The 19,453-nt window shown below is 45.2% G+C and overlaps 1 protein-coding gene and 1 pseudogene across 2 annotated transcripts in view; both read right to left on the bottom strand.

The window, feature by feature from the left end:
- ACOT7 (acyl-CoA thioesterase 7) overlaps positions 1–19,453 on the bottom strand; it is a 197,910-nt gene that overhangs the window by 64,960 nt on the left and 113,497 nt on the right. For both annotated transcript variants that reach the window (XM_006885794.1, XM_006885795.1), the window contains exon 6: positions 12,990–13,076. In XM_006885794.1, the coding sequence (XP_006885856.1) occupies positions 12,990–13,076 (87 nt within the window). The remainder of the gene's footprint in view (positions 1–12,989; positions 13,077–19,453) is intronic.
- On the bottom strand, positions 18–11,876 carry LOC102848920 (annotated as a pseudogene).

Genomic DNA, 19,453 nt, shown 5'->3' with positions numbered 1-19,453 from the left:
CAGTGAAGAGGGGGCTCTTATTTGACCTTCTTCTTAGGGCGGAGGTTGTTGGTGTGTCCACACTTCTTCTTGGGGCAATTGACAGCACAGGGATGAAGGCGAGCGTAACACTTGCGGCAGATCATCTTGTCGCAGTTATACTGGGCGAGCTGGTGCAAGGAAGGCTCGATAATGACACCACGCAGACGCAGCACCAGATGCAGGGTGAACTCTTTCTGGATGTTGTAGTCTGAAAGTGTACATCCTCTAGCTGTTTGCCCGCAAATATCAGAAGCTGCTGGTCAGGAGGGATGCCCTCCTTGTCTTGGATTTTGGCTTTGACATTCTCCATGGTGTCACTGGGCTTGACCTCAAGAGTGATGGTCTTGCCAGTCAGGGTCTTCACAAAGATCTGCATCTTTGTGTCTGCCACTCGGCCGCCTTGTTGAAGAGAAAGAGGGCGACCAGCAGGGGATATTTTTACAACAAATATGAGGGGCTTCCGATGATAGTGATAAAATAGCCCAAGCAGGAACTCTGGCAGTCTCGGCACGGCTGCCACCCCGAGGACCATAGACCCATGAGGATGGGGTAATGGCCACAGTGGCCTCACATTTTATGGCAGAGAAAGTGAAAAGGCCATAGCTACATTTATTAATGGCTGTTTTCCTCTCAGTGCCTTCTCTCTGGTTTGAATGAGGTAGCAGGGAGATCGGGTGGACATGTTAACAACATTCGCATCACCATGGAGTCTGGCAGTGACATGCAAGGCCCTCCTGCTCTGGGAGAGCCACCCACAGGCTCCTGGTTCTGACAGACAGCATTCTCCTCTCATTTTCTAGAGCGTTTCTAAGTCCAGCATTTACTTTCTCTTTGATGAGAAGTAATTTAGAAATGAATGTTTCTTAATTTCTGGGTGGTTAAGTGCTTGTTATTGGTGCTCTGGGCTTCAACGATCTCATGTTGGGGAATTTCAAATTAAAATTTTCTTTATGGTTGAGTACATGATCATATAAATGCCTCACTGGAGAAAAGGGGATTAAAAGTATGTGTTCTCTGTAGAGCAGAACATTCTCTCTCAGTAATGCATGTATGTCAGTAATGCACCTAACATTCATCAACTGTCTTGTTAGCTGATATTTTATGTTTCTGACATCAGCAGTGAAAGTGCGAAGGTCGGAGGTGAGTGATCTTGGCTGTGATGGTTAAGGTTGTGTCAACTTGGCTGGCCCTTTATTCCGGGCAGTTTGGCTGTGGAAAGATGACGTAATAATCATCCACTTTATGATCTGATGTGGCCATTCTTCATTTTCTGAAAATGTCGATTTTTGCTTACTGACCTGGTCTTGGGAACGTAGCCACGTCGGTAACTGAGGAGCAGGTACACAACTCATATTGTCAAGTGCTGCTGGGTCAATTCTAATTCAAAATAACCTTATAGAACAGACTTGTCATACAGGGATTTCTTGGTAATCTTTATGGCAGCAGATCACATAACCTTTTACTACAGAACCACTCTTACTGTTATGAGGTGCTGCAGAGCCGATTACCCTCTAAACCAGGTCCTGTCCTGCACCTTCCGCATGGTCTTTGTCATGTTCAAGTCCTCTGCAGTAGTCACGGTGTCAATCCACCTTGTTGAGGGTCCGCCCTGCCTCTCTTTCTCCGACCTTCCACGTTTCCCAGCAGGATTCTCTCTCCAAGGACTGACTCCTCTAGAACTAATGTCCAAAGAAAATGAAGCAAAGTTTCACTATTCTTGGCTCTAAGAAACACTCTGGTTGCGCTTCCTTCAAGATAGATTTTTGTTTGTTATTTTGTCCATCCATGGTATATTCAATACTATTTACCAATACCACAATTCAAAGGCATCGATTGTTCTTTGGTCTTCTTTATTCATTGCCCAACTTTCAGATGCATAGCAAGTAACTAAAAAGATCATGGCTTGGATTAAGGGTACCTTCGTTTTAAAACTGACTTTGTTGCTCTTTAAAACTTTGGAGAGGTCCTTGAGGGCAGCTTGCTCTACTATAACAAATCTTCCTTTTGAATCTTGGCTGCTGATACCATGAGTGTTGATTGTGGATCCAAACTAAATGAAATAGTTGACAATTTCAATCTTTTCTCCAAGTGTCACAACATTGCCTTTTGGCTCTGTGGTGAGAATTTCTGTGTTTTCTTGACGTCGAGATGTAATCCATATTGAAAGCTATATAGCCTTTGATCTTCTCCACCATGTTTCAAGCCGTCCTCACTTTTCTGTGTTATCTGCACAAGGAATGTTATTGATGAGTCTTCCTCCAATCTGGATGCTTCCTTTACCTTCATATAATCCAGCCTGTTAAAACTGTTCGGTCAGCACACAGATTCAATAAGTATGGGGAAAGGATACAGCCCTGACGCACACCCTTCTTGATTTTCAACCATGCAACATTCCCCAGTTTTCTTTGGAAAATTGATTCTTGGTCTATATATTGATTTCATATGAGCATAATTAAGAGTTCTGAGATTTCCATTCTTCTCAATGTTATCCATAATTTGCTATGATTTACATAGTCAAATACCTTTGCATAATCAATAAAACACAGTAAACACCATTCTGGGATTCTCTGCTTTCAGTCAAGATCCTTCTGACATCAGCAATGATATCCCTTGTGCCATGGCTTCACCTGAATAAAGCTTGAATATCTGCCAGTTATAGGCCTTCTGAATAATCTTCAGCAAAATTGCATTTGTATCTGTCAGATTGCCTTTTATGAGAATGAGAACAAAGGGGAAACCACAGAACCACTGGTGGGTTTTAAGTGCCAAAGTTTTGGTTAGCAGACAAGTGCTTAGCCATTGTGCCATCAGGGCTCCTTAATAAAACCAATAAGGGAAATTATATAACAATTACAAATCTAAAAATAATCCAACTTTTATTTATTAATTATTCCCTACATGCCAGGAACTAGGCTAAGCACTCAGTTTGTATTCTTTCATTTAACCTCCTTTCCCTTATTGCCAGAACCCCCTTACAGATAAGAGAGGCTGCTACAGTGCACAGTTCCTAAGGGTGCAGTTCACACAACAGCTTCAGATGTTATGAATAAAATAGATAAATGGACACAAAAAGAAAGATTAGGACCATCATTCCAGTGAAGGTGCCCATGGCTGCCTGCCAATTTTTGGGGAGGCATTTGAGCTGGGTAGAAAAGCCCTGCCAGCGGCCACTGTGGGGTGTGGGAACTCGGTGAGCTACCAGGAAGGAAAGGTAGAGGGAGGAAAAGAGGGCTCAGGGCGTGTCTTGGGGGAAGAATTACACAGTGATGGGGAAAGAAGAGGAGGGCAGGTAAAAGAGGAAGGGTCAAAGATTCATGGGATTATTCAGAAGCCTTTGCCTTTGGAGAGAGGGAGAATAAACTGGGAAGTACATAAGATACAGAGCCTTGGGCCCAATGGTTTCTAAGGGTTGGTGGCTACTCAGACACTCACCACAATTAGGACCTATGGATTTGTAGAGTAGGGGATTTCAAAGGTGGCATTGTCAATGGGGTCCAGGACTCTTGAGAGGTTGAAGGAAAGGAGGACTGAGGACACGATCACTGAACTTGACAAAAGTACACTATGGCTTTGGATTTCTGAGGCACCTGACTTATCAACCCCCCAGAGAACTCACTGAAAATAGACCTGCTGCATCAGCCTCTGCAGTAGACCTTGAGAATCTGTACTTTTAACAAGCACCCAAAATTTTTTCAGAGTTAGACAAGTTTAGAGAAACTGTTTTATCCTCACAATGACTGCCATGTACCCCCCTCCAACGCCGCCAGGGACTATATGAGTTGAACAAGCCCACTCTCACAAGGACATTCACCATTTGCACCACCTAGGAACTCCAAAAGGATCTCTGATGGTACTATGGGTAAGCCACTTGGCTGTTAACCAAAAGGTCAAGAGTTCAAACCTACCAGCTGCTCAGCACATGGGAGAAAGATGTGCTTCTTTCAGATCTGCTTCTGAAACATATCTGGCGTTGGAAAGCCTGGTGTAGTAGTCCTACTTTGTCGTACAGGACTGTTGCAATTCAGGATCGACTTAATGCAATGGAGTACCTGGTAGTTAGGACTCTAAGGCAGGCCAGAGCTGGAGAAGTTGAAGATGGTTCAAAGTAGATGCAGTGGTTTTCCAAGAGTGCTCCTAGATCCGCAGAGGCAAATGCTCATCCCCCTCCTAGGCCTTTTGGATCTAAAACACTGGGCTTGGAACCCAGCAGTCTAGAGGACTATTCTTTAACAAACATCACAGTCACCTAGAGGGCTTGTTATAACACAGCATTAAGTGGCAGCATGGTAGAATATCCAGGGAGAAAAGGAAATCAGGTCCTCAGCAAGGAACTCTCAGAAAGCAACCCTTGGGCTTTGTTATTCAGACATACACATTAAGAAAGACAAAGAAAGCCTTGATGGTCTGGAAGATCAAGAATGGACTAAGGGCTGGAAAGAGGAGTGAAGGTCAAGTTCATGAGACAGGAAGGAATTGGGGCAGAGAGTGGGGGGATTTGAATGTCTCGGTGGAAATCCTGGAGCTATGAGATGAATGAGTAATGCCTTTTAAGTCCTATAGGGGAAAGGATTCTTCCTGGAATCCCATTGCCCAACACATCATTTGTTGTTGTGTACTGTCAAATCGGGTCCAACTGGCACAGAAAGAGATTGCCCCTCCTTCTCCAGCAGAGCATCTGATGGATTCGAACCATGTGCCTTTGGGAGTGTAGTGCAGCTTCTTGCCACTAGGCCACCAGAGCTCCCTTTGCCCAACACATCTTATTCTATTACATAAAGAGTTCTATGACATGAGCCAGAATGGAAACTGTGGCAGCTGAGAAGTTTTCAATTCTTCTGAAATTCAGCCTTGTGGCATCCATGAAGTTGGGATGGTCCATCCAGGCCATTTCCCTGAGGTGATCTCTTGAGCCTTAAAGTGAATTGGTGTCCAAATAGTCACTTTAAAGTCAAACTGTCAAATCATATGCCTTGCACATTCAGTTCATTTTGGGAAACAGACGCTAGGGTTTGGAATAGAAACTGTGGTTGAAGGGAACTGTCACCACAAAGGGACTGCTCTGGCCTTGCTGCCATGACAACGTGGATAAGATGGCAGAGAAAAACCCTGGGAAGTTATTTTCCTTTTGGAATAGTTTTGATTCCTCAGTGGACATGCTACCTCAATTTACAAACCATGAACTAAACAGATTTAAATTCCTGTAACTGGCTTAATAAGATTTTTGTTTGAACTCAACTAGCAGCAAAAAATTCCATAACCGGCCAGAAAATGTTTTCATATGTACAAAGTCTAGAAAATGTCCTCCCATATGTCCCATAGCAGAGAAGGGGACCCACATTCTGTTCTCTCATTCTTTTGTGGTAACCTCCACTTCCACCTGTCTGTCCACCTATTTTTCTTTAGTAGCCGTGGTTCCAGGACTACATTCCAGTCAACAAGATGAAAACACATGAGCTATCATTTCCTGACTTGCTCTGTACAGTCTCCTTCACTGGGAGCCTGATCTTAGGATGAGCCTTCAGTTGTCCTATAGAGAACAGAGCCAGAAAGGCAAAGGAATAGGGTAGAAGGAGATTAGCTCCCCAGCACTACAGACCTGCCACATCTGCCCTGGGCTTTCTACAGATGCATTGTTATGTAAGGGGGGAAAAAGTTTCTTGGTGGAAGCCAGTGCTGTTTTCTGAGTCTTTGCTACAAGCAGCTGAAACCTTAGCTTCACTAATAATATAGCATCTGTCATTGGAAGCAGAGATTTCTGGATGGCACAATTGGTTTGCATGCAACTACTAACCTAAGGTTAATGGTTCGAAATCACCCAGTGGCTCCAGGTAAGAAAAGACCTTTTGAACTGCTGCCACAGAGATTCCAAACACCAAACTCACCCCCCCGGAGCTGGGAGAGTAGAACTGCCTCTCTGGATCCCTGGATTTTCTTGGCTGCCAAGGGCTCCAGGGCAGCTATGACTAGGACTTGCTTCTACAGCATTCTGCTGGGGAGTTCGAACCACCAATCTTTTGTTTAGCAATCAGGCCTGAATCGTTTGTGCCTCCTAGGTACCTCTGTAGATAGTAGAGCCAAGGAAAGCCTTTGGAAAAGTTTTATTCTGTAGCCTATGAGCTACCGTGAGCCAGAATTGATTTGATGGCAATGGTTTGGGTTTTAACCCTTTGATTGACTGAAAGCTGAGTCCCTAAGTGATGCAAATGTGTAAATGTTTCATGTGCTCAGTGACTTAACCAAAAGGACAGAAGTTCAAGTCCCTGCAAAGGTACAGTGGAAGAAAAGCCCAGGGACGGTCTGAAAAAGCAGTCACTGAAAAACTGACCCAGCGCAGCTCCACTCTGACACACACTGTATTTTAACATGATGGCAACTGTTGTTTTGTCTCTTAGGAGCCAGTGGAGGGTGTATGCTACCAAAGCGAGCAAAGAGAAAAATCAAAGGTCTATGACACAGGAGAGGCAAAGGATGTCCCAGGGCAGCAGCTTTGAGCAGGCACTGGGAACGCGTAGCTGGAGGAAGGGTGACGATGAATACTGTCAGGGAAGAACGGCACTGAAGAATTAGCTGTCAAGTAAAACTGTGTTGAGAAGCATTTTCTAGAACTCCTAGGGGACACAGAGAACCTCAGATGGATATTCAAAGCAAACAGAATATTAGGCACTATAGTGACTAAGTTACATAAGAAATGCGATCACAGCACTCCACCTGACTCAGCAGCAAATGGTACTGACATAGCTGATGTCTGAAAGTGACAAATCAGAAGACAATAATAAGAGACTACCTTTCAAGAACATTAAATCCCATACCAGAGACAAGCAGCTAAAGTTCCTGAAAAGAGGGATGAGACGAGAGAAGGGAAGACAGGAATAGCTGAGTTTGGTCAAAAGCCGTTGTGGACTTTATCTACCTAATTCTTTGATTTATGAATAATTGATTTTCAAAACAAAAACTGAAAGAAAAATCCAAGGCCTCTGAAAGGTCAGAGGTGATGAGCCCATGCTGAAGATTCTTCTGGGGTCTGTCCTGGCTGAGGCCCTCAGCTCGCCCCTAAAAAGGCCCCCTCGGTCCTATCCAGTCACAGGGGTCTGGATTCTAGGGAACACAAGCTTCCTATTGACTGGGTGGCTGGACACAGGCAGTGACCCTCCGACTGCGGCCCCCAGGCAGGAACCGTGGCAGAAGAGTCACGTTCTTGGTCACAGAGAATGAGACAAAGAAATAAGAGCAGACAAAAAAAAAAGGTAACTGAGAACAGGTGGCCAAAAAAAAAAAAAAAAGACAGGGTGAGGGCTTTAAGAAGATGAATCAAATGAGCCCAAGCCCACAGCCACTGAGTTGATTCTGACTCACAGAGACCCTGCAGGACAGAGAACTGCCCCTCAGGGATTTCAGGCTCTAAATCGTGATCAAAGTAGACTAGACTCCTGCGTATTTTCCTTACTGAGCAGCTACTGGGTTTGAACTTGTCACTTTCTGCTTAGAAGCTGGATGCTTTAATCCCCGTGGCACTAGAGTACCTTAATAAAAAAAAAAGAACCACATCCTCTAAATCTGGCCAAATTATTACAAAGTTGTATGTTTCTCAATATTGGGCAGTTAAAATGCAACTGAGTTGTACACACAGAAGTTGGTGTATGCTCTGCTGTGTATATTTCAAACAAACAAACAAACAACCTCACCAAAATAAGTGAACAGGTCTGTCCTGGAGAGTGAAACCAAGTTGCTCCTTGGAGGCTAGGATTTTGAAGCTCCATCTCACATACTTTTGGGCACATGGCCAGAAAGGACTAATCCATGGAGAGGGACATCATGCTAAAATGGTGGAGGGACAATGCAGGAGAGGAAGACCCCAGATGAGCGGAATTGATGCAGTGACTGGATTAATAGGGGTAGCTGTGTCAGAGAAAGTGAGATTAGCTCAGGATACAGCATTCACAGCTATTGTACATAGGGTTACTAGAGTCTAAAGTAACTGCATATAACACCACCACCACAAGTAATTTATAAACAGAAAAGGAAAAGAGGGGATCTGCTGGGAGGCACACAGTGATTTTCATGGAATGTGGGGAAAGCAGATGCCAAGAGTCAGGCTAACACTGCTCCTTCTGTGAGCTCACCTTTGGCTTTGGGACTTGTATGAAATTTGGAACTGCACAGGCCTGGGCGAGCCTCTGTTCTGCACATTATAACAGGGGTCCTCTGTCCTGAATGGGCATGGTGAAGACGGTGAGGATGGTTCAGGACCACGGAAGGTTTCGGATTCGTTGTACATAGGGTTGCTATGAGCTGGAGTTGGCAAGATGCCACCTCACAACATGACAACATTTCTATCCTGCAGCTCATCCCTGGGTATCAGTTATTCTGTCCATGAAATCAGGAATAGAGAAACTACCCCGTTTCTACTTCCGATTCACAGCTAATCTGGACTCGTCGCCCTGATAGGAGTCACCAGCTCCTCACCTGGGACTTCCAACCCAGAAGTCACAGGGAAGATAGATTTCTAATGTGTCTGTGAGGAGTTTCTTATCATCAGAAAAAACTCAAACAAAGAAAAAACAACCAAAACTCAACTTGAATAAAATGGAAAAGACAGGCAGTGGGAAGTAGTCCTTAATAACAAGGCTACTCTAGGTGTGAAATTCATAGAAAACTGGGGTGGGTGGCATTTTTTTTTTTTTTGGCATTTTTTCAAAGACACACGGAATAGAGTGACTGAATAAAAGCTAAATCAGCATCCCCTTCAGTTCACTGTCTTTCTCCTGAGATTGGCATCAACTGAATTGCAGTTTAGTGAAGACTTTGATTCTGTTCCTTTTATATACTATTCTTCTTGACTGTAGGAAAAGAGTATAAAATAGTAGGCTTTCACTGTTTCCAGCGTGGTGTTTATTTTATTCACTTATCCCTGTGAGACCTGAAGCACTGTGAGGGGGCAGTTAGTTTTGCTAAAATTATTAGACATGTTTCAATTAATTATAGGCACAGAACCACTATTACAGTGAGTGTTAAATCTAATGAAACTAAACTCTGCTTCCGTCGAGTCCTTACCGAGTCAAAATGACCCTCTCCACTGGGTTTCCAAGTCTGCAAAACTTAACGGGAGGAGACTATACGTCTTTCTTCCTCAGAATCACTGGTGGATTCAAACATTTGGCCTTTTGGTTAGCAGCACAACATGTAACACACTTTGCCACCAAAGCTCTTCTTGTAAAGGCACTGCAAACACTTCCTCAGCACACGTTAAATGTTATCAGAGGAAGCTCAGGGCCTGTAAGCAGACAGCATGAAAATGCAAAGGGTTTGGGTTTGGTTTTTTTTTTTCAAATTCTTCCCTCACACCTTGCCTTTCTTTCAGCATCTAAAAAAGAAGGCTGGACTCGGGAATGAAAACTTCCCACCAAGGACCTGGTGATGATAGAAATACCACATCTAGGAAAAAATTTTTACCATGCTGACAAAATAAATCGAAATCCTAGCTTCAGCATTTCACCAACTGCAGAGAAAATACTGTGAGGCTGAAAGACAATTCTCGGCAGTGGCAGAAGCCAAGTGCTGGGTGACCAGGTGCTCTGAAGAGGGGGTTGCTCCCTGTTCCCGGGAGGCTGCTGCCCACCTGAGGAGTGAGGGAGACCTGGGAGACCTGAGAGGGAAGGATGGAGAAATAGGGAAAGATGACAAGACCACAGCTGTAGAGGCCATATTCTCAAGGTACATAAGTCACTTGAATTGTCACAACAGTAGTGGATCCAGAAGCCCTGATTCTTATAAAGCTTCCCCTAGCTAGGACCCAAGTGAATCAAAGTTCAGGGTAGTGCAGAGTGAAAGGTAGGTATACAAAAGGAGGCTAATTAAAAAATAAATTAGAAAAAACACACCCCCCAAAACCAACCAACACCACCATAAACCACCTTAAAAAAAACATAGTTCAAATCAGGGCATAGGCCCTGATCTGATAGGTCTTTTGTGTATGTATGTATGTGTTCCTTTTTAAATTTAGTTATTTTACTGATTAAAACAGTTACAACAATACTTGAAATCCCACAGGGAGCTCTGGTGGCCTAGTGGCAAGAGACTGCATTGAAATCCTGAAGGTATGTGGTTTGAATCCACCAGATGCTCTGCTGGAGAAGGTGGGGCCATCTCCTCCCGTGCCAGTTGGATCCGATTCGACAGTACACAACAAGAGGGGGAGAAAAAAAGGAAATTCCAGAAAGAATTGCACGCTTTTACTATTAAATGCCCTTTGCTGAATATTTTGTCAGTGCCCAATTATTCATAACCTTCCAGAAGCTTATTTTTCTCCCTTTTCCTGTAAAATTCATTCTCACTTGCCAAAATTATACCTCCACAGCCACCACTGATGGCATCTGAGGTGCCTGAGATTAGATGATAAAGACCCACAAGTTAGTGTTTATAGTAGTCCAAAGCTTGTTTAAATGTTTGAAGACCAGTAAACCATGGTACCGGGCAGGGTAACTGTTATTGCTACCTTGGAAGAATTGATTCATCAACAAAATCCTCAGACTGAAATGTCCTGGACTCAGCATAAAATCTTCATTTTGAATGCCTCTTCTGGTATCATATGTTTTAGAAGTTTAACCACATATTTCTGATACTCCACAACCACCAGCACTTTTACAAGCGGCAATATACATCTGCATGTTATACTAACAAACACAATTCTCTACATCACTATTTTGTCACATATTAACTCTTGGCCTCAGATAATACAAAAAGCTATAACAGGATACAATACCACAGACATTTTTATTATCTCTCTTCCATCGCTGTGAGCAGGTAGCTCTTTTATTTTTGAGAGAGAGAGAATGATGAAAAAGCAGGAAGTAGCATCCAGTGTCTGACTTCACCTTTTCTCCTTTCTTATCATCTTCTGGGACCACTGTTACCGGACGCTGTTCTGGTTCCTGTTTGTGAGTCTCCATGAAGTGGTGCATTAGCATGACTGTTCCATGTGCTGGAGTGTGACGGAGAGCAAGATGGGCAGCACCATGGGCAACACCTTTTGCTGCCAAACAATTCCCCTAACAGTCCTCCAGTTCCCAGTCCAGTCCAGAAATGGACCTGGACTGGGATCCGGTCCTGAACTGCTGTAACCTTGTTCTCCTCTGAAAGCACTGCCCAAACCAGAAGTCTCACCATGGCCAGTGTTCCCTGGTCCTGTGAATTCAAACTTAACGTCTGGGGGAGAGAATCCTCCCATGATGTTGAATCTCCAATACTGGTGGGAATATGAAGGCTATTCAGAATATGGTGGAGGAGAATCTTGACCACCAACTCAGGAACAGCTTATAAACTCCAAAGGCAATAGCAAGTGATAATCCACCCACTAATACCACTGGAATCTGAGGGGTACAACTTCTTATCATAGCCAGAGAAAGAGTTAAAGTCAGAGTGTTTTTCCAGACTCTCTCAATCTCTTCAAACCAATTTCTTTGTAATCTAAATTATATTCCAAGCCACAGGATCCTCTTGGTACATAATAATCTTCAGAGGGGTCATAGCCTTCACAGCTCACCAGTTTTTCCAAATTTGTATGCAAGATCTAAGTCGGTCCTGCATTCCCACTGTACATCATAACCATCCCAGCCTTTGTTCCGACACTGTATAAGCATCACATCCAGCTCTGCCTCCAACATATTTCAACTGTGGGATTGGATCCAGTCTACAGGGGGTCAAATAGTGGTCATGATGGAGGCTGAGAGCTTTCACATCCTGTAACAATACTCTGTCAGGATGGTTCCAGACCAGGTAGAGCATGAGACCAAGAGAAGGAGAAGGAAGTTGGGGAGAGCGCAGCGTCTAGCCATTATCGGCCCTCCAGCCGCAGCCATGGCACTCGGTGGAAGTGGGGTGCAGCTGCCCAGTGCTCACAGGCCAGAGCCGAAACCCTGATAGGTCTTTTATCTCAAGCTTCTCAAACGGAAAGGAATATATAAGTCTCATGGATAGAACAAGTATCTACAAAGTGCTTTTTTCATGTTGTCTGGAGTCAGTATAAAGAATAAGGTCTAGGTCTTGCTCCTGAGGCACTCCATTGCAGAAATGTCAACATAAGCTTGCACAGAGTGGGGCCATTTGGGCTGGGTTTTGAAGGATCAATAGGAGTGTTCTGAGTAGGGGAAGAAAGGACAACTTGGCATTTTAGGCAACTGGAAATGAGACAGCAAATAAACAGCATAGTGAAAGTGCTCATAGCACCTGGGGAAGGATGACTAGCCTTGAATCCTCAGAATAGTAGGATTCCCCATCACCCCCACCTTATCTTACAACTTCTGCCATTACCTGAACCTGCTTTTTTCCTCTGTTCTTCTTTGGATCAAATTTAAAGTCTGCTTTATTTTAGTCTTATCCAAGATAGTAATTTCCAAAATAGATGAACTTGATAAGCTACTTATATTTATCCGGGACCACAAGATAGAAATAATTACCCCCCTAGGAAAGTAAATGGGCTCCTCTGTGAACTAGGAGATTTTGGTGTGTCCTATGTTCCCCTAATGCTGGGGAAGGCTGAGTTCAATTTCTGTGCTGACTGAGGAGGGATCAGACAGCACGGCACAGGAACGCAAACATCAAGGGCAGAAACATTTGTGATCAGCCACTGTCTGTTACTGCACCAGGGCATTGTCCCCGAACACATCAGCATCCCACTCAAGGCCCTGCCCTGGTCCCCAGGAAGTCATGAAACACCTCACTGCAATACGATTCCAGAGTTGAGTGTGACCCTCCATTAGGATCTATTCATTCCATTTGACTTTCATTTCCAATTTTAAAAATGGGCACCAACAGTATTTCGGTAATTTATTATGCAACCTCTTCAAAGTTTAAATTTATACTTCATTAAACACAAGCCCCTAAACTGGGTCAGCCTGCCCCATGGCTTCCCGAGGGAAGCGGCGAGAAAGCAGCGAGCAGGAAGAGAACAGCAGGAGCCACTTAAGACTCACCTCCATGCACAAAGCCGTGCAGGGTGCAGTCCGAAGGCCCCACAAGGTGGATCAGGCTGGACTGGCTGTAGCTGACGGTGTTCGGTTCTGGAATAGCAAAGAAGGCAGATTAGGCCACGATGTTAAGTCAGTCCCCACAGTGAAGCACCCCAACAAGGCTGAAAAGGCGTGATCATGGACGACATGCAGCTGCTGTCAACAGAGATTTCTCTGTGGATAACTATGGTCTCAACACAAGCTACGGCTCGAAATGGAAGGCTGAGCCAATGGCAGTTTCTTGTAAAGAATTCCAGGAAATGTCTTAAGGATTGAATTAGGCCTTCCCCACAAAACATGTGTTCAAATCCTGACCGGCACACACGTGTGGGAACTAATGGAATGTAACCGTCTTCCACAGTGTGATCAAGCAGCTGGGATCATCATATTCATGGAGGAGGATCCTAGATCTAATCACCTGAGGTAAGAAAGAGCTGCATAGACACACACAGACACACAAACACAGACACTCTCTCTCTCACACATACACAGAGCAAAGTAGGTGCCATGGAAAGATTGCCAAGGAATTACATGGGCTACTGACAAAAAAAGGTGAGATCTTGATGCAGACTGTTTGTTAGCTCCTGTCACATGGATTTGCATTTGCCCAAAACACATATAAGTAATGGTGTTATATAGAAGTTTTATACTGATCTCTCTATGACTCCAGAAGTCAAGCAGTTTTATGAGAACTAAGGGTGGGACGCAATACCCTTGATTCCAGCACAACCCTGGGGTGTGGCCTGTAACACTTTTTATTTCACGAGCTGAAAGGAGAGCAGGAGTGGCAAGAGAGGGACATCAGTGAGACCAAGACAGAAGAGCCCGAAGGGGCTCATGTCCTTTGGACCACAACCCTATGCGGGCGCCTCCTTGGCACAGGTCAGGGCCAAGACATGGAGACCTTCAAAGAATGCCAGGCCTACAGGTGCTGAAGAAAACCAGGATCTTCTCCCAGAACCAGCACAGAGAGAAAGGGCCTTTTCCTAGAAAGAGAAAGCCATCTCCTAGAGCCAGCACCTTGAATTTAGACTTTTAGCTTCTTATTAAATGGCAAGGAAAAAAAAATTTCCATTTGTTAAAGTCATCCACTTGTGATGTCTCTGTTATGGAAGCAGTAGATAACCAAGACGCCTCTGGTACTGGAAGAAAACACATTCCTGTTCTTTAAAGACACCCATTTGTGGGACTGCTGTTAACAGCAGTGCTAGGGAACTCCAACAGGAAACTGGCCACTTCCATCCTCATCAACTGCAATCTCAGAAGATGACAGATGCTCTGGCTCTGGCCTCCCTTGAAATCTCACTGGTTCTAAGTCCCTGAACAGGCCCTGGGAAACTTGGCACCATGAAGTGTCCAGGGCACCCCTTTTTTTTCTTTCCCTACCTACACTGTTTTATTGCTGCACTGTCAGTTTCAATGTCAGTGCTTCTCTAACAGGCTGTACTTTGAAGGAAAGCACAAAGAAGCAAGCAAAGAAGGCAGAGAGGAAGACAGACATGATACCTCAACACTGACTTTCTCATGGACGTGGGGAGAGAACTGAGGTGGCATCCCTAGGGCCTCCATTCAGGGACGAGTCTCGCCCTTGTCCAGCCTAGACCGCTGGTGCTCGGGAGAGCAGCCCATTGCTACTAGACCCTGCTCTTGAGTAAGTGAGCTCACGTGGCCAAAGACTGTTGACTCCGTCAGTCGACTGACAAGGACATACTGAGGGTGAGGAAAGGCACTTCCTGGGTTGAGCCCTGGCAGAATTGTCTATGAGTCAGAGTCTTGGACAGTGAAAAGCCAACAAGATGGAGGATGGACTCAAAGTAGAGGTCGGTACCCAAAGAGGCCTCTTTGGGGTGAAGGAGACCCCAGCCTCTTTCTAGTGGTCCTCTGAAGGAACTGCAAGCCAGGTCCTGAGCCTGTAGTTGTCACGAAGAAGAAAAAAATTGGAACTCAGGGAGCTGGAGCTGAGAGATCTATTTCCACACTGAGAGACACTGTCTGTTTGTTTTTTGAGACTTGCAGGTGAGTGAAGGATCATGTGCTGCATGAGAGGCTCCTCGTAGAGGAGCGGGTGTCAGCTCTTGAGCATCTCGAGGCGCTAAGACCCAACGAGGCACCTGAGCAGCAGCTGAAACTACGGTGGCTCTGAGTTGGCTGGGCAGAATCTTACTTGCAACTGCTGGTCAGCGGCAGACCACAGGGATTGGGAGTCACCTGGTCCACCTGCTCTGTGCCTCTCTCCTGGCCTGTGAAAAGCAGTACTGGTGGCCCTGGGATGGGTCTCTCTCACCTATGGCTCTGTAAGGGGGGAACGCAAAAGGAGAAATCCATCTCTAGCCTGCCCTTCTGGATGTTAGTCCAATGGTATTCCTTCCTGGGCTCCCAGGGATCTGGTGTTTAAAACCTGGTCTTAAAACCTACAGATAACCACAATGTTGCACAATTTGGTGGGTGAAAGGAGGGGGTGAAGGAAATGGGAAGAATCTAGCAGGGACCTGGAAATACAGGGTAATGATGGGCAAGGTCCAATGGTGATTAATTTTATAAAACATAATGCATGGGAATGATAGTGTAAGACACAATGTGAATGAAGAAAAGGGTGAAACACTATGTATATGAGTTTTATGAGCAAATTAATATAAAATAAAAACCACCAAAACAACAACAATAAAATCCAACCGATGAGTGAAAGGGATGCAGGCAGCACTCAGGTTCCGGGGGTCCCCAGATGTCCCCCAGGGCTGAAGTTAATGTGATGGCCTGTGACTTCAGCGCAAGCCTCCTAATACCTAGATATGCCCAGGCCCAGGGAGGGTTATCCAGGCCACTTTGATCTCAGAATCACGTGACACAGCCAGGAAAGCGATAAACCAACGATCATCCAATCAGTCATGACTCACTCACGGCAGTGCCTGTGGATCAGAGTGGAACTGTGCTCCACAGTGTGGTCAATGGCTGAGGAGGACCTCATGCACTTGCTGCAGAGGGTCAAGGACTGCAGCCTTCAGTATGGACTGAGGCTCAATGTCAAGAAGACAAAGATTCTCACCACTGGACCAATTGGTAGCATCAGGATGGATGGCGAAGAGACTGAGATTGTTCACAGTTTCAGTTTGCTCGGCTCTACTCTCTGGTCAACACTCTTGGCACCAGCAGCCAGGAAATCAAAAAACGTATCATGATGGGAAAGTCTGCTGTTAGGGACCTCTCCAAAGTACTCAAGAGCAACGGTGTCTCTCTGGAGACTAAGGTGCGCCTGATACAGGCCATGGTCTTTGTAATCACTTGTTATACATCAGAGAATTGGACAATGACTAGAGAGGATAGAAGGAGAATTGATGCCTTTGAGCTGTGGTGCTGGAGAAGAGTACTGAATGTACCATGGACTGCCAAGAAAACAAACAGATTCATCCTTGAGAGGGTTAAACCAGGCTGCTCCTTGGAGGCAAGGATTCTGGGGCTTCATCTGACATACTTTGGACATGTTGTAAGGAGAGACAGGTCCTTGGAGAGGGACATCATGCTTGGGAGGGTGGAGGGACTGTGCAGGAGGGGAAGACCCTCTATGAGATGGATTGATTCAGTGACTGGGGTAATCGGGATGGGTATGTCAGAGGCAATGCAACTGGCACAGGATAGAGCAGGGTTTAGGGCTGTTGTACATAGGGTCGCTATGAGTTACAAATGACTCGATGGCACATAACAACAACAACAGGTGAAGAGACTGAGATTGTTCACAGCTTTAATTTGCTTGGCTTCACAGTCAACACTCTTGGCATCAGCAGCCAGGAAAGTAAAAGATGTATTGTGATGGGAAAGTCTGCTGTTAGGGACCTCTCCAGAGAACTGAAGAGCAATGATATCGCTCTGGAAAATAAGGTGCACTTGATACAGGCCACGGTCTTTGCCATTCCTTGCCATGCATCAGAGAGCTGGACAATGACTAGGTAGGATAGAAGGAGAATTGATGCCTTTGAGTGCTGGAGAAGAATATTGAGGGTACCATGGACCGCTAAGAAAATTAACAGGTTCAACCTGGAGAGGGTTAAACCAGGCTGCTCCTTGGAGTCAAGGATTCTAAAGCTTCATCTGACCTACTCTGGACATGTCTAAAGGAGGGATCAGTTCTTGGAGAGGGACATCATGTCTGGGAGGGTAGAGGGACAGTGCAGAAGGGGAAGACCCTCTATGAGGTGGATTGATTCAGTGACTGGGGTAATCGGGATGGGTGTGTCAGAGACAGTGAGATTGGCACAGGATAGAGCAGGGTTTAGGGCTGTTGTACTCAGGGTTGCCGTGGGTTGCAGGCAACTCGACGGTACATAACAACAATAACAATAACAACAGGTTGCCAGGGCCTTTCTCCTCAAAGAGAAGGTAGCAGTGATGCAGGGGTGTACTCTTACCTTCCATGAGGGGACCCAGGTTCGATTCCTGGTCAATATAATCGTTCACAGCCACCAGTCATGTGCCAGTCGAGGCTTGTGGGTTGCTGAACAGGTTTCAGAGGAGCTGCTACTAAGAAAGACTTGAAAGAACGGGGTGGTGATGGATCTCTGAAAATCAGCCAGTGAAATGCTATGGATCATGGGGACGGTGTAGGACAGGGTGGAGTTTTGTTCTACTGCGCATCAGGTCACTGTGAGTTAGAGGCTAACTTACAGGCCTAACAACAAAATACTACAGGGGGCCTCTGAAGCTGGAGCCAGAACTCCGCTCTCTGGCCAGACAATTGGGCTCCTCCAGCCATTCTGGCTCAGCCTAGTTCTTCATTTCAGTCAGAAGTGGAAAAGGCCAGAGGATAAGCGGGCCTTGCTTAGCTCCTGGTTGCGTTAAGAGAGGTGCCTTTAAAAGTCAACACTAAGTGAGTTCCAGTGGCCTAGAGGCAGGAAGCTACACTGCAATCCCTGAGGTGCATGGTTTGAATCTACAAGATGCTCTGCTGGCGAATGAGGGACAATCTCTTCTTGTACCAGTCAGATCCGATTTGATGGCGCACACAACACAAATATTAATGATAATAATAGTAATAATGAGGAGGAGGAGAAGTCACTGTTAGTTGGAAGCAAAAAGCCCTAGATACCTGTGGGCATACTAGTCCTTCCACTGTTTGTGTCCCGCTCACACCAGACTTGAAAACAGCCATCAAACTAGATGAGTAGAAACAGAACCATCATGACAGAAACAATGAGAACGCATGCCTGATGTGAACGAGTTAACCAACACCACTGAAAAGCTTGTGTCGGAATTGTCGAATGGGAACCTAAACTACTGTTACACCTTGGCCCCAAACACGATGAAACATTATCATTATTTAAATAGCAAAGAAAAACAAAACTTCCATTTCATTTACCCAACAGTGGAACTGCACTGACCAGATTTACACGCAGACAAACACTGACAAAAGAAGTCTCAAATATTCTCAACCATGATTGAAAATGGCATACAAAATGCCTTGTCGTGCCAAATATTACTTATTCAGATGCATATGGTTTGAAAGAATTGTAGCTCCCTCACCAGAGCGCTGCCCCCACTGTTTGGTTGTAGTTTCTTAAAATACCAGTGAAATCTGTCTAATTATTGAATGTTCTGAGATCTTCAATTGATGAGGCACAAACATTGCCATGGGAAAAAACACATCCATATACACCCTTGAGTTCTGGCTCCACATGGGGCCACTGACAGCTCTGTTCCGTTCTTGTGACCGGCTCCATTCTCCTCCACCTGTAATGACCTCTCCTATGTTCTCACATGTTCTGTTTCTTGGGTAAACTCAGTTGTTACTATGTATAGTGGAGTAGGAACCAACTCATAGCTGGCCCTAAATGCTTTCAGAGGCACTTAATCCCATGTGAGGAAACCACCCATCCTTCTCCTGTGGAGCAGCTGGTGGATTTGAACCATGTGACTTTGGTATGGCAGCATAGCTCTTACCACTAGGGCACCAGAACTCCCGAAGCAAGCCGAGAGGATATGTATAAAGCCTCTGCAGGGCTAAGCAATATAGATTTGAGGGTTTTAGTTGGTGTCATTAGAAAGATGTAATTTATAAGAAGAGATGAGCTATTCAAGTAGAAACCTTTCACAGATTGACCCCAGGAAGGTAAATCCCAGGTGCCAGGGACAGGAGGGACGTGTCAAGACCACAGATAAACCAGCAGCTGGTAAGTGAGGTTCAAAGAAAATCATGTTTAAACTCATGAACAGGGAGCAGGTATTACAGACTGTCTAAGGGAGGACAGATATTACTGTAAACCTAACAACCTTAAAAATGCATATTGTAGGGGAGCTCTGGTGGCCTAGTGGCAAGAAGCTGCAACTACAATCCCAGAGGTGCACGGTTCGAATCCACCAGATGCTCTGCCGGGGAAGGAGGGGCAATCTCCTCCTGTACCAGTCAGATCTGATTTGACGGTACACGCACACAAAAATAA

Source organism: Elephantulus edwardii, unplaced genomic scaffold (assembly GCF_000299155.1).
Source record: "Elephantulus edwardii isolate Elephantulus edwardi_28Jun2011 unplaced genomic scaffold, EleEdw1.0 scaffold00045, whole genome shotgun sequence".
In the NCBI taxonomy this organism is placed as follows: Eukaryota; Metazoa; Chordata; class Mammalia; order Macroscelidea; family Macroscelididae; genus Elephantulus; species Elephantulus edwardii.
This window is presented reverse-complemented; position numbering and strand designations above follow the sequence as displayed.